At 61.0% G+C, this 14,658-nt stretch overlaps 1 protein-coding gene across 22 annotated transcripts in view; it reads left to right on the forward strand.

Moving 5' to 3' along the window:
• Positions 1-14,658, forward strand: part of EXD3 (exonuclease 3'-5' domain containing 3) — an 81,738-nt gene that overhangs the window by 24,462 nt on the left and 42,618 nt on the right. For 17 of the 22 annotated variants that reach the window (XM_038548636.1, XM_038548620.1, XM_038548625.1 and 14 more), the window contains 3 exons: positions 4,437-4,501; positions 9,593-9,766; positions 10,035-10,202. In XM_038548636.1, the coding sequence (XP_038404564.1) occupies positions 4,437-4,501; positions 9,593-9,766; positions 10,035-10,202 (407 nt within the window). The remainder of the gene's footprint in view (positions 1-4,436; positions 4,502-9,592; positions 9,767-10,034; positions 10,203-14,658) is intronic. The other 5 variants (XM_038548638.1, XM_038548640.1, XM_038548639.1 and 2 more) reach the window with 2 other exon arrangements.

Raw genomic sequence — 14,658 nt, forward strand, 5'->3', positions numbered from 1 at the left:
TCCTGTCACCACCTTGGGAGCATCACGGGGCAGCCAACAGCTCTCCGTGTCTGGTGGGCACCAAAGAAGCAGGACAGGAAGGGATGGAGCAGGGGGTGGGCTGCCCCCAGCCCCTCACAACTGGATCCCCCAAGCTCCCAGCCACTCACGACTGGAGCCTCCAGCCCCCTGGCCCCTCATGGCTGGAGTGGGTGCAGGGACAGCCAGTGAGACACACACAGCCTGGGCGGGGGGTGCAGGTGTGATGCCCGAGGCTGGGTCACTGTACAATGTCCTCTGTACGCACAGCCCCCACCCCGCCCCAATAAGGAGTCATGAGAGGGGTCAAGGGCCATCTGTCTCAGGCCCTGCACCTGCTGTCTGGCCGTCTGCCAGCAGGCCCAAGGCATCAGGGCAGTGTTGGCTGTGAACTTGGTCCTGCCCAGCCCTGGGCCCGGATGGGAAGGTGGGGGCCACAACAGGCCGTGGGCATGACCCATGTCCATCCTGTGGACAAGAGCCCCTCATACCAGGCTCCTACCTGGACTCCTGCCTGAATCTGTGGGTCAGGGCAGCAGGGACCCAGGCCCTCCCGGTCCTGCGCGGGACCCTGCAGAGTGACTCTTAGCGTATCTGTTCCTTCAGACAAATGCCTCCCAATGCCCTCCCTGTCTGTGTCTTCAGGGGGCGTCAGTTCGGGAGCCTCCCCTCAGCTTAGAGGACCACCCTGCCCACAACCCGCACCCACCCACATCACCCTGCCCACTCACACCTGCCTCAGGTCCCCTCCAGCTGCACCTAGGGCTCCCAGGTGTCTCCCTGAGGCCCCTCGAGCTGTTGACTGGGGTTGGGTGTACACTGTCCTAAGCTCACTGGGAAGCACCCAGCAAAGCCAGTGTGGTCACTGCCCCGGAGGGACGGACAGTGGCCTCTTGGCCAGTGTGGGGGACCAGTCCTGGCTGTGGAGGAAGCAGCTGCGTGCAGGGCTGTCCCCTTAAACGCTGGAGGCAGAATGGGGCGCTGTCCTCTCTGAACCTATCCATGATGTGCCAGTCTCCTGCAGGGTCCTCTCCACAGGTGGGAGTCTTTTCGTGAGAGTGTTTTTTGGGAGACCTCTCCACCCAAAGGCATCAAGATACTGTCCCAAAGGCTCAGTTTATGTGTTTCCCACACTCAGCTGTGGGGCTGAGTGCGTGTTTTCCATGGGTGTGAGGCGGGGGATGCTTCAGCATGCTCAGCAGGGACACAGGGTGCCGGTGCCACAGGGCTGTCCAAGGCGTGCCCAGCTCAGGCTGGAGGCGATGACGTGGGTCCAGATCCATCCTCTCCAGGCTGGTGCCATGCTGGGTGGGGGTCTTGCTTCACTGTGACTTCGGGCAGATTGTTAGGTGCATGGACACACACACACCACCTGACCACCTGTGGGACAGGTGACAACCCCTTTTCTTGTGTGGGGAGGGCCTTCCTGCATTATTGGGTCTCTTAATCTTTTTATCAGTGTTTATTTTTTTAAAAGATTTTATTTATTTATTCATGAGAAACACACACACAGAGAGAGAGAGAGAGGCAGAGACACAGGCAGAGGGAGAAGCAGGCTCCATGCAGGGAGCCTGATGTCGGACTAAATCCCAGGACTCCAGGATCACGCCCTGAACGGAAGGCAGACACTCAACCACTGAGCCACCCGGGGATCCCCTTTATATCAGTGTTTTATGGTTTTGTGGGGTTTTTTGCATGAATTTCTTTTATTAGATTTATCCAACAAAATTTGAATTTGGGGAGCATCTGGGGGCTCAGTTGGCTGAGTGTCTGTGTTTGGCTCGGGTCATGGTCCCGAGGTCATGGGATCAAGTCCCATGTCAGGGCCCCCTGCTTAGTGGGGAGTCTGCTTTTCCTTTTCCCTCCCCCTCTGCCACTCCCCCTGCTTGTGCACACGCTCTTTCTTTCTCTCGGTCTCTCGGATGAATCAATAAAATCTTTTAAAAAAAGATATTAGTTTTTTTGTGCTATTCTGTTTTTAATGTTTATTTGTTGGTTGCTGGCCCTGTGTGGGGTGGTGTCCACTCTAGAACAAGCCTGATGTGTAATCCTCACGCCTTCTCTCTATTCATTGATCTTTAGTGAAAGTGTAGGGGAGGTGTAGAGGGGGAGAATCTCAAGCAGGCTCTGCACTGAGCATGGAACCCAACCTGGGGCTGGATGTCACAACCTGAGACCATGATCTGAGTTGAAATCAAAGAGGGCAGCCCCGGTGGTGCAGCGGTTTGGCGCCACCTGCAGCCCGGGGTGTGGTCCTGGAGACCCTGGATCGAGTGCTACGTCGGGCTCCCTGCACGGAGCCTGCTTCTCCCTCTGCCTGTGTCTCTGCCTCTCTCTCTGTGTGTGTCTATGAATAAATAAATAAACTCTTAAAAATTAAAAAAAAAAAAGAAATCAAGAGTCAGACACTCAACTGACTGAGCCCCCTGGGCACCCCTAATACCTCCTCTTTTGATTCTTCACAACTTTGCAAAAAATTATGTTTTGAGTGGCAATGTTTTTATTTTCTTGTTTTGATTTCTAAAGACTTATTTTTTTCTAGAGCAGTTTTAGGTTTTATAGCAGAATCTGGGAGGTACAGCGATTTCTCACATCCAACACACATGGCCTCTTGCATGGCACATCCTCACGAAGCCCTGCTGGCATGCGGGCACCCAGAGCCCCCCCTTGGATGTCGGGGCTGTGTCGGGGTGCCCTCTGGACTGGGGCAGGGTGGGCATGTGTCCACTGGGGCAGCCCCACTCAGACAGCTCACAGCCTCCATAGCGGTGCCTCTTCCAAGACGTCTCGGGGCCAGGGCCTTGCCGCCTGTGCCTGTGCTGACAGCTTCCTCCTCTCCGTGCCTTCTCCAGGCCTGACCACTCGTCTCTCCTTAGCGCCAAGTCATGTATCATGTACAGGCAGACCGGAGTGAGGAAGGCTCCAGATGTCAGCCTTGCCTGTTCCTTCCCACTGCCTGTGCCCCAGCCCTGGGAATGCTTTCAGCTAAGCACGTTTCCTACAAACATCTTCCTTTCTGGCCAATGAGGTCGCCTCTATTCCTAATTTGCAGACTTTTTCTTAAACCACCAACAGAAATTACTTGCGTGAAGTGCTTGTTCTGCATCTCCCGCAAGGCACATGTGGTTTCCCTTTGTTCCATCCATGAATGCCGCTGAGGCCCCGGCTGCCCTGGGATGCATCCAGTGTGTCGCTCACTTGCCCCTGCTGCACATGGAGTCTCACCCTGGCGGTCCATGTCTTTCCCAGCTAGGTCCAGCTGTCCCCACCTATCTGGCTACATCTGGTCTCCTGCCTGAGCCCCGTGGGCCCCAATGCTTGGTGGATAGGCAGGTGAAGCCCCTGGGCCCCTAAGCCCCCAGATGTGACCCAGGGCACCTGTTGGGGACCTCCCCTCCCCCAGCTCGTGGGCCCATCCAGGCCCTACTCTGCTGTCTACTGTGTGAGGGTCACGGCTGGGGTCCTGAGGGAGACCTGAGTGCCAGGGCTTGTCCACATCCCCGGAGCTGCACACACAGCAGGCTCTGTCTACTCCCGGCTCACCTGGCAGCCCCACCGGGCCTGCTCTGTAACATCCCGGGGGCAGCAGGACCTACTGGACGAGGAGGGGTTCCTGCAGTCCTGGGGCCTGTGTGGTGGGCCAGGGAAGCTGGAACAGGCCAAGCAGGGTGGCCCTGCCCTGAGGGGCTGGGGCAGGGGGCTGGAGGGGGTGGGGCAGGCCCTCCTGAGACAGCCAGGGGGCGCTGGTGGCTGTGGGTGATTGAGGCTGCTCTCCTTCCCAAGGTGGACAGGGCAGTAGCCGCCTCCCCGGCCAGCCCCGCCCTCCCTGGCATTGACCTTGCACCCACTGTAAGGGCACAGCCCCTTGTCCTTGTCCAGCAGAAGGGGTGTCCCAGCGGGGTCCCCACCCCAGCCCTCAGTCCCACGGTGGGCTGGGGACGTGGGCAAGTGAGAGACAGCCTGGGGTGTGGCTGGGGAGGCTCCAGGGTGTAGCCAGCCTGTGTGGGGGCAGCAAGGGCTGGAGGCCAGACTAGGTGGGCGGTGGATGGGAGGCCATGAGTGACATGGAGAGTGGGGGTGCTGTGGCCCACCAGGCATGCCCTGACGGTCAGTGCTGCGACCTTGGCCCTGCTGTCTGATGCCCCTTTCCTGGCCATGCAGTGTGGCCACTCCAAGGCCCACGGCCCAGCACCCCTGAAACATGAGGCTTGGCTTCCCCCATACTGTGGGCAGCAGCACTTCGCAGCAAGCACTGCGGGACAGGCAGGCCCCAGGTCCCAGGGAAGGGGCAGCAGGCAGCTCTGGCCAGAGAGGCACAAGAGTCCACAGGCAGTGGGTGTCATGTATGCAGAGCCCCCGGGCATTGGTCAAGGTGGGGGATGGGGGGTCCTGCATAGACCTTGTCTTGTCCCCCACAGGCCAGGACCCGTTTCCGTTCCTGCAGGCCCTGCAGAAACTGTGGTCCACGCGGGAGCTGCAGCAGGTGAGTGAGCGCACGGAGCGCGGGCACCTCTGCTGGCCTCAGTGGGCCACCCTCTCTGAAAATTCCGGTAGACACGTGGGGGTGGGAGCCCTGGGCCAACACCCACTGGACACTTGGGCCGAGAGCAGGAGGGAAGGGCCTGCAACTGCCACTCAGCATCTGCATGGCACAGGGGCCCCGGGATCTCACAGGCCTTCTCATGGCTCCCTGTCCAGCGACTACTGATCTGGCCATCCCACTGGGGATGCATGTGGCCCTGGCAGGGGGCTGCATGCTCTCCCACAGCCACTCGGTGGTCCCGCCGCGGCCTGTGCCTGGAGGGCGGCTTTGGCCCTGGGGATAGCAGAAGTACCCCTGACCCTGGATGCCCTGCCCTGCCCTCGGCTCCCTGAAGCAGAAGAACAAAGTTGCCCTGGCTCCAGGGTGGGTACGTAGCAGTCACCACTGTGAGGGCCAGAGGGCTGAGGCCCGTGTCTCCTGTCCTGCCTCCCACTCCTGGTTGAGGGTGGGCAGTTCATCCAGGGTAGGAAGGGCTGCAGGCTGGTGGAGGAGTGGTGCCCCGAGCTGGGGACGTTGAGGACGCTCCTGCCAGGCCCACGGCTTGCTTCGCAGCAAAGGGGGAGAGGGGGACCAGCACCTGGCCTGTGGGTCAGCCACACTTGTGTGTGTCAGGGGACAGGCCTGGGCTCTGTGGTGGTGGTCAGCACCCTGGACTGATGCATCCAGGCTCTGAGCCACCCCGTCCAGCCATCGGCTAGAGAAATACAGTCTTTGCAGAAACCAAAAGCTCTTTAAATTCTATATCCCGTGGCCTTGGGTTAATGCTGAGGCAACGTGACTGTGTTATTTGGGGAACTGGCCTCACAGGTAGCCCCACTCAAGCCTGCCCTGCACGCCCGGGTTGCGCCTCGCCTGGTGAGTGCCTGGGGCATCTGTCTGTCTGTCCTGCGTCAAAGGGAACTAACTCAGGGCTGCGTTGAACACCTCCCTTCTATTCATTCCTGGGGCAGCTGGATGATGGTAGGAGTCCTCGTCCCCAGAGAGTCTGGAGGAGCCCACAGACTGTCCTGCGTGGGTGCTCGAGGTCCGGGGCTGTGGCACCGTCTATGGGGCACTTCCTGCTTCTTCCTTTCCCAGGGAATATCACCGCAGTGGTGTGGCTGCCAGCCTGAGGTGCTTCCCACCTCTCCAGAACCCAAATGGGGCCAGCCCATCTTCTATGGCTGCCTCTCCTCTCTGACAGGTGCCACCACTGCTGCCATGGGCCTCATGTGCAGTCTCCTCTTCCCCAGGTACTTACGGCCCTGACGGGCTACATTCCCTCCAGCTCAGGGCTCCCTCTTCATTAAGGCATCTCTAATGCCGGCCGTTCCTCACTTCCAAGCCCACACAGGAAGGAGCACATACTCTCATTTTCAGTGCCAGAGAGGCCTGTGTGTGGCAGGTCTTGCCCGTGAGCGTGCCGGGCAGTCATGGTCCCCACCTGGCGGCTCCCGGGGAGCCTAGAGAAACACGTGCTATCTTCACTGGATTCACCCACCAGAACTGGTCCGGGGCCCAGTGAGTGAGCTCATCTCTGGAGATGCCCCAGTGGCCCAGAGGCAGACGGCGGAGGGCCACCAGGGACCACGGGGCGGAGGGACCAGTGTGACAGTAGTGGCGTCCTGAGGGCTGGCCGAGCTTGGAGAAGTTCCAGGGTCCTGGGAGAACAGGGCAGGAAAGCTGGAAGCTGGATCCTAAGAGGAAGGAAATGGGATGGTGGGGGGCTGTGGTTCCTCCTTAAAGATGCAGCAGGAGTGGCAGGTTTGGATGCTGGTGTGAGCGGCCAGGATGCAGGCTGCAGGTGGAGTCCGTGGCTGGTGTAGAGTGGGGCCTGGGCCCGAGGACAGATGTCCACAGAGCCCCCCTGGGTGGTGACGGGAGGAGAGACAATTGGCACAGGAAGGGGAGTGTGGAAAGGCCTGTGCCCCCTACAGCGGGGCCCAGGACACCAGACCCCTGGGAGCTTGTTTGAAACGTCAAGTCCCAGCCAACCTGTGGCCCTCCTAAGGCAGAACCAGGGTGTTGGAGTAGGTCTTGTGGGGGCTCTGGCTCCGCTCAAGCCCGAGGAACCTGTGGGGTCAAGATGGGGCAGGCAGCACCTTCACCTCTGCAGTGCAAGCTGGCGAGGGGCAGCCAGAAGGCAGGAGGGAGGGACAGGGCAGTGGCCACAGTCCCAGAGCCAGGGTTCCAGGGGTTGTAAGCATAGACATGGGGCCACCAGGCATAGGCCAGAGCAACACAGAGGGGCCGCGGACTGGACTTCCACCTTCCAGAATGAGGGATGGCCGGTGGGCTCGGGACCTCGCATGTGAGGTACACCTGGCGGCTGCAGGGGTCTGGGGGCTGCAGGTGGGGCCCAGCCATCCCTTGGGGCCCCTGTGTTCCTCCCTTAATTTTCACTTCTCCACAGTTTCAGGCACATTTATTGTCTTCTTTCATTCCCAAACCCGCATCCCCCTGCCCTGTCCCTGGAGCTCTCCCTGCCTGCTGCCCAGCAGCCCTAGTGACTGTCCCCTGTGCTCTGTGGGTCCTCCTGAGCTCATCTTAGCAAAGCTCTCTCCCACTGGAAGTGTGCCGGCCGGGCAGTGACAGCGTGACAGGGGTTCCTGCCCGCCAGCCTCCCCTGGGGCAGCGTCGCCAGGACCATGTGTGTGACGTGTCAGCCCGTGTGCCCCGTGCACCCCGTGGAGGGAGCTGCCTATGGCCCCACCTCCATGTGGCCACCCTGGGACCTTGGGCCTCCTTCCTCGCAGACCCCTCGCCTCTGCTGGGTGTTTGTACAGGGAGACTTGCCAAGTCTCCTGTTCACCCTAATGCTGCAGGAGAAAGTCTGTGTTTCACTTTCAGTAAGCTGCCAGATGGCTCAAGCACGGTGGTTTCAAAATTACACTGGAACTAAGTAGACATTTGCCCTGAATGTCTGGGAAGCATCGTCTGCATGGTGGATGCAGGGGCCGTGGCCCATGTTTCGGAGCTGCCCCTGCAGCCCTGCCTGCAGCCCAGAGCTCTGTGGGTGGGCCCCGTGGCCTGGGGGCACTGGTGCTGTCTGAGCACAGCAGAGGCATTTGTGTCGGAAGAGGCGCGCACAAGCAGGATGCAGGTGACTTGGAGCTCCAGACCCAAGAATGGCTCTCCTGAGGAGAGTTCCAGCCCAGCCTGGCTCCCGGATGCTCTCCGGGCGGAGACATGGGAAGGGCCGTGTGGCCAACAGCCTCCCTGGTGACTTCCCTCCATGGTCGCTTAGTCACTAGCAGTGGGGGAGCCTGTGACCCCGGCTGGGTCAGCAGAACCCTGGGGAGGTCACTGGGGCTGCTGAAGGCTTCCTCTCTCCAGGGAAGATGCCACAGTGAGCAAGGACATGCCCTCAGTAGTGACAGCCATAAGCAAGGCCCGCAGATGCCCTGTAGGGTCTTGGCTCCTTCTGGGATGCACCTACCTTCGCCCTGGGGATGATGAGCATCATTACCACGGGGCCCCAGGAACAGTGAGCGTCACCTCCATGGTATCACTCCAAGCCCCAGACCCCCTTTGCTCTGGGCACCTCGACTGTGTCTGGTGTGTCAGGACAAGTCCCGTGCACTCTGCATTCACGGAGGGTGACCATCCAGCGTCCTGGGCCCCTGGAAGCAGATAGCCATCAGGCCGCGTGCTGGTCCCCTTAAGCTGTCCTCTGGAGCCTTCTCGTGGGTGGGGACATGGCCAGCATCTTGCCACCGTACAGCAATAGGCAGTGACCATCTCAGAAGGGCCTGCCCATTTGCTCCCCTTCTGCTGACCACCACAGAAGCTCCCACCATGAAGGGCAGCTGGACAACCCAACAGAAGGAGCTGGCCCACAGCTGACCATGGAGGGGTTCTGGGGGGTTCCAGGGGCCATCCCACTGGGAAGGGGTCTGTGTGACCTCCTAGGGCCCCTTGGGCATCCTTCATCTACACCTGGCTGCCCATCACCCTGTCGTAGGAAGGATGGTGGCTTTTCTGGAAAAGCCTTCAATTTTTGTGGCCCCTGGTCAGTGAGCATTGGGCCCAGAGCTGGAGGGCCTCCTGGGGCAGGATTCTTCCTTCCAGCCTCCTGCCCTGGATCGTGGCAGGCTGTACACCCTCCACCTGGCTGGTGGACACTCTCCAGGGAAGAAAGGAGATGGGTGTTGACCTGAGCTCACCTTCCAAGTGGAAGAGCTGGCTGGCCAGTAACTGGGAGCCACAGGTCCCACCCACACAGCCACCCCACTCTGCTCTGTGAGCCTCTCAGAGTCACTTTTCGGGGCGCCGAGGGGGTACTGGACCTGTATGTGTTGGGACCAAAGTCCAGAGAGTGCCTTTCTCTATCTGTCCTTCCAGGAGCAAGAAGGCAGTGGTCAGCCTTGGGGGTCTTTTTTCACATGTTCCTGGAAGGCATGGGCAGCTGGTGGAGATGGGGGACAGTGGCCCCTAGGGTGGCCTCGGGTGTCAGGGTACCTGCCCTGAGTAATGGACACCTAGAGAAGCCTGCGGCTGCAAGCAGGCCCTGGACTTGCAGGGTGCCCCAGGGATCTCATGGCTGATAGGCCAGGGCGCAGCCAGCCGGCCATGCACCGGGGTGGCCCTGGGATGACACCCACTCGCCCAAGTGGAATGTGTTTCTTCTGTCAGTGTTCACGTGTTTCCAAATCTTCTGCAAGACGTGGAAAAGCACACCAAAGGCATTTTTTGGTATGGGTTTTTTCCTTCTCTTATCTGTTTCCTGTCGCTTGCCAACACGTCACTGAGTCTGAAGGCAGGTGCGGGTCCTGGACATCACACAGGTAGTGGGAGTGAGGCAGAATGACTGGAGCCCCTCAGACAGTGCTCACCCTCAGTCTGCGTGGGGACCCAGCCCCTGTCTTCACGGGACCATTAGTGGGACCCAGGGCCACAGCAGTCAGACCAGGCCAGAGACCCGAGAGGGGAGGATGACCTGACTCACCCCAGGTCCCTCTGAGCCAATCACACCCTGGACCACGCAGGTCAGGGAGGCTGTGCCAGGAGGCCTGGAGCCTGACAGAGCAGCTAGTGTCTGTGTCTCCACAGCTCCGGGAGGAGGCCTGGCGGGGCTTTGATGCCCTGGACGATCCGCGGACGGGACTCCTAGCCATGCTGGAGAGCAGCCGGGGCTGGCAGCAGAAGGGCCCCTCCCTGGAGTCCTGGCTTACCTGTCAGCTGCAGCACTGGCTGCAGGCACAGCCACTCCCAGGGCCAGCCCAGGTGAGCCCTGCCCACAGCCCCACAAGCCACAGCCATCTGGCCTCTGTAGCCAGCTGAGTTCGTTCACCCTTGGTGGGTGTGGTGCCTTAAGACTGCCTGGGCTTCCGGGTCTGTGGGCTTGACCCTCCATCTCCCCACCTGGGCCCCTCCCCTCTCGGCCCTGCCTGCCTAGAGTGTGCACCGTAGGCACAAGGTGGCCAGTGCAGGATTCCTCATAAGGCCTGCCCCAGCACTGTGACCCCAGTTGAGGCTGCTGTCTGCCCCCCAGTGCAGCTTGAAGCTGAAGCAGCTGCAGGCCCATGCACTCAGGGTCCTTGCTGAGAGCCCCCCTGTGCTGGTGGAACCACTGGTGAGCATCTTCCAGCTGCAGGATGCAGACCAGAGCCCCCTGCTGACTCATGTCCACCAGCTCCACCGGGAGGGCAAGTTCAAAGAAGTGAGTGTGACCCCCATGTGGGTCGTGGGTCGTGGGTCAGGGCTCGGGGGAAGGGCTCAGGGGCATGCCTTCTGATCCTGGGGCCACCGGCCAGGTCTGCATGTGTCAGGCAGCAGGCACAAACCGGGCCGAGGAGGCTCACAGGGTCCACCCTGGAAGTGTCCTCTCTGTCCCTCCACTATGGGGGCTGCATGAGGGGGCTTCAGGTCTGATGCAGAGGCTTCAGGGACCAGCCACCCCCAGAACCCAGCTCAGGCCTGTGCCCGACATTGGGGTCCTAGGAGACACTCATACTCACCAAGCTGAATAGGCCTGGGAGCAGCCCCTCATACTGGCACGTATGAGGTGGCACGGCACCTGGGGTCCTCTGTCTTGAGGTGCCCACTGGGTCCTCAAACATGCTCAGCGGTCCAAGGATCCTCTGGCTCTGCCCGGAAGCCCTATGGCAGAGCCACTTACCTGAGATGCTGCTGTCCAGTCTCATTTGTCAACTCCCAGAAACAGTTGTGGGGAGTTAAGAGGATCAGCAGGGTGGGAGTCCCTGTACCCACACTTGCCACCCCTTGGGCCTAGGTCAGACTGCGGGATCTCCCACACCCTCCCGGCCCAGAGCTTCCCAGGCCAGGGGAGCTTTGACCCAGGAGCACCTGCATGACCCTGTGGGGTTGGAGGCCTTCTCCCTCCACTCGGCTTCTTGCTGACCTGGCCTGGGGGCGAGCAGTCCGGTTCTCTCTGGGCCCAGCTGCTGGCTGAAGACAGTACCCTCCCATTGTGTCCTTGCTGGGGGGACCCTGCAGTCACACCCACACCAGGCCTGGGGACTGGCCACTTTGCTTCTGTCCCAACAGCAAGAACAGTGCCCTGAGATCCCTGAATGCTATGCCTGCCACCTCCCTGGACCCATCCAGTGGCCCTGCCCTCACTTGGGGTGGCCTATCTCCTACTATTCGATGGTTCAGTTGGACCAGTCTGACCAGTGGTGGTGCCCCCTGAGGGTCCATTGGCTCCCTGCCGTGCAGGCTGGGCCAGACCCCTATCCTACCTTACCAGTGATCCCCAGGACTAGCCCCTCCGCCTAATGCTCATGTGTCTTTGCAGGAGCTCAGTGTGGGGCACAGGTTACTGGTCATGACAGCAGAGAGTCCTCTAGTGCATGCAATGCTTTTGAACGTAGGGCCTGGTGGGGACAGGTCATTTGGCTCCCTTGTCCTGGGGAGGCCTGGGTCTGAAAGAGCAAGTGTGGAAGCATGGGTAATTACCAGTCTCTGGGTAAGAGCTCGTGGGGCCCTGAGGGTCTCGGTGGGTTCGTTGAGTCTCCTCTGTGAGCAGTACCAGCTCTCACTTAAGTCCAGAATTTTCTGAGAGAAGATGGAGGCTGACCAGGAGCCCTGGGAGTGGCTCGGGTGTACATGAGGCAGAAGGGAAGAGGAGTCTGCAGTGAGTAGGGAGGGGACTCCATGCGGGGCGTCTCTGAGCTGTTGCTGTAGGCACAGGGGTCCCCGCGGCATCTCTGTGCCCTGAGGGGGAGGATCACCGCAGGGAGGCAAGCGCTGGAGAAGTTCTGGGGCGCCCAGCTCAGGGGTGCATTCCCACCGAGTCAGAGCTCCTATGTTCTGGGGTATCCAGAGGCTCACCTCCACCCATGGCCTCATCGGGCCCAAAATCAAACCTAATTTGTGGACAGTGCTGCTTCTGGACATACTTCCTGCGCCTGTGCTGGCTCAGGGCTTGGCAGGCACCAGGGCAGGACCCCAGGCCCACCCCATGGGGGTTGGGATGGGGGCTTCTTCCCTGGGAGGCCAGTCCCAGCCAGGGGGCTATTTGCAAGGTAGGCCTCACCTGGACTGCCAGACCCCAATCCTTGGAAATGAGGGCCGTGTGTTGGTGGCTGTCCTGCCCCAGCCTGGGCTCTTGTCTCGAGACTGGTGAAGGGCGCTGAGAAACCAAGATGACCACGCCGGGGACAATGTGGCTGGGGCTCTGCTCCTGTGGCGCAAGGCCATTCTCCGCAGGCTGAATGGGCGGCTGGGCTTGCAAGAATGCGGGAGGCAGAAGGCAGGCTAGTGTTTCGGCGTCTTATGTTACACCCGAGCCTTTCAAAGAGTGTCTAGGGCCGGCTGAATGCACCTCCCTCACGCTCCAAGGCAGGAATCCCAACACAAAGGGGGCTCTTGTCCCGCACAGGCCCCTTCTGCGAAGAAAAGCCATTGTCCCCAAGCGGGGCCGCCCGGCAGGCGGTGCATGCTCCAGTGGCCACCGCCGCGCCCGGCGAAAGGGGCCGCATTCAGGCCTGTCCGCTCGGATTAGCAGGGACTCACGACTTAATGTGCGCCGATATTTCATGTCGAGGGCGGCGGCTGGCTCCAGGCGGGATGAATGCCTGCTTTTGTCTACTGAGTTATTTTATTTACATTTTTTAAACAGCTTATCAAGGTAAAAAGATAGCTTTGCTTGGGGGGGAGGAAAGAAAGGCCCTTGGCTCCAGGCCCAAGCCAAGCTGTGGAGGTGGGAGGTAGGCCCATCCCAGGTCTGAGGCTACTGAGTCTGGGCTCGGCTGCCTGGGCACCTGCCCAGCCCTCCTGCCCAACGGAGTGGGCAGCCTGGGGGTCCATGTACACTCTTCCCACGGTGGCAACCCTGGCCCCTCCGGGTTTTCTTATTTTCCCCAAAGGCAGCAGCTCTGGCACCTGTCAGGCCAGAGGTGTCTACAGCCCTGCTCTGACCCAGATGCTGGGCAGTGCAGTGTCTCTTCTCAGTGGCCGCCATGCAGAGGCCAGGAAGGCCTGGGAGGTGCCAAGGAGGCCCAGTCCTCCGAAATTGCCTTTTGTGGGATCTGAGCCCCTCCCACCTTCCCTGGATCAGCAGGTGATCTTCCTACACCTGCTGGGTCTCTTGTGTGACAGCGCAGTGGGCAGTGGGCAGCTTGGTCTGCTGTCCCCTCAGCAGGAGCTCAGACAGAAAAGTGATCAGAGATGGATTGTAAGCCAGGCCTGATGACAATGAGAGAACTACCCGGAGTGCCCCCAAGTCCCAAAGATAGAAGCCAGGCAAAGCAAGGGGCTTCCTGGAGGAGGGGGTTCTGCGTCAGCCATCTCCCCAGGTCACTGTCCACTCCCTAAGGAACCGGGGCACCCATCCCGTCCTCCAGGTGCAGAGCCCTTCCCACCTCATCCCAGGGCTGCATCCAGCTCTGGGTGTACCAGCCGCACACTGCGGCATCCACACAGTATGAAGGAGGGGGTACCCTGAGTGCTGGGAGAGCTCCGGATGAAAAGCCACTGCTCTGGAAGAAGCGGGGAGAGGACACAGGCCACGGGCCCTGCTGAGCGCTCTGACTCCTTACAACAATGATTACGTGGGCAGGTGGGGTGTGCACAAGTGAGGTCTGAGCTGTCCACCTGCGGTGGGTACTGGTGGGTGCTGGTGGGCACCACTGCTGACTAGGGCCCTGACGACAGGGCAACAGATGAGGGGCTGGGGTGGGCACAGCAGGGCCCTCCTGACCTCGCTGGCGCCTTGGGGGAATCCCTGCTGGCAGAGGGCAGAGATCCTCAGGACGTGGTGAGTGGTTGCCGGCTGCCCTCTGTGGTGAAGCCGTTCCTGCTGCTGTGATCGCCCTGGGCCCACCCTGGCCCCCTCCACCCCGACCACCATTCCGGACTACCCTACACCCCAAGCCTGAGGCCTCACTCCAGGATTCAGAGGGGTTGTTGGATGGCTGGGGGTCAAAGATCCCCCCACCCCACTGAGGGCTGGGACCTAGAGCACAGATGGACTCTTGTCCTTAGGGGACCCAAGGCGGAGGACCCCAGCAGAGGGAGTGAGGGGGCGGGCAGCCCAGCACCCCAGGTCACCTCTGCCACCTCCTACCCCTTGTGGCTTCCCCTGCTTCACCTCTCCCAGGGTCACTGGCCCACAGCCTGGTCTGAGGGTGGGAGCGTTCCAAGCCCCCAGCTCTGCCTCCCACCCCCCTCCTGACCGAGCCCAGCTGCAGGTGTTGACCCTGGAGGAGCCAAGAAGCTGAAGGGGGCAGGACAGGTGCAGGTTTCTGATCTTGGTGTGCGGGGCCAGCAGGGTGCGGTGCTAGCCTTCCTGAGGGCGCTGGGTGCTCCCTTAGTGCCTCACGGGTTCTCCCATCCAGAACCGATAATACCCCCCAGGCCCCCACTCCCCCGCACCTGGACCCCACCCACAGCCCTGGCCCCTCCCACAGCCCTGGGCCCCTCCTCCAGACCTGGCCCTTCCCACAGCCCTGGCCCCTCCCCTCCCCTGCACCACCACCACCCCCGCACCTGGACCCCTCCCACAGCCCTGGCCCCTTCCCTACACCCCCCACGCCACCACTGCACCTGGACCCCTCCCACAGCCCTGGTCCCTCCCCTCCCCCCAACCCCCCACCCCGTTCAGGGCCCCGCGGGGCTGGCGGCGGGCGAGCCCTGGACAGCAGCCAGGCTGC

The sequence above is a fragment of the Canis lupus genome, chromosome 9, assembly GCF_011100685.1.
Source record: "Canis lupus familiaris isolate Mischka breed German Shepherd chromosome 9, alternate assembly UU_Cfam_GSD_1.0, whole genome shotgun sequence".
Lineage (NCBI taxonomy): Eukaryota > Metazoa > Chordata > Mammalia > Carnivora > Canidae > Canis > Canis lupus.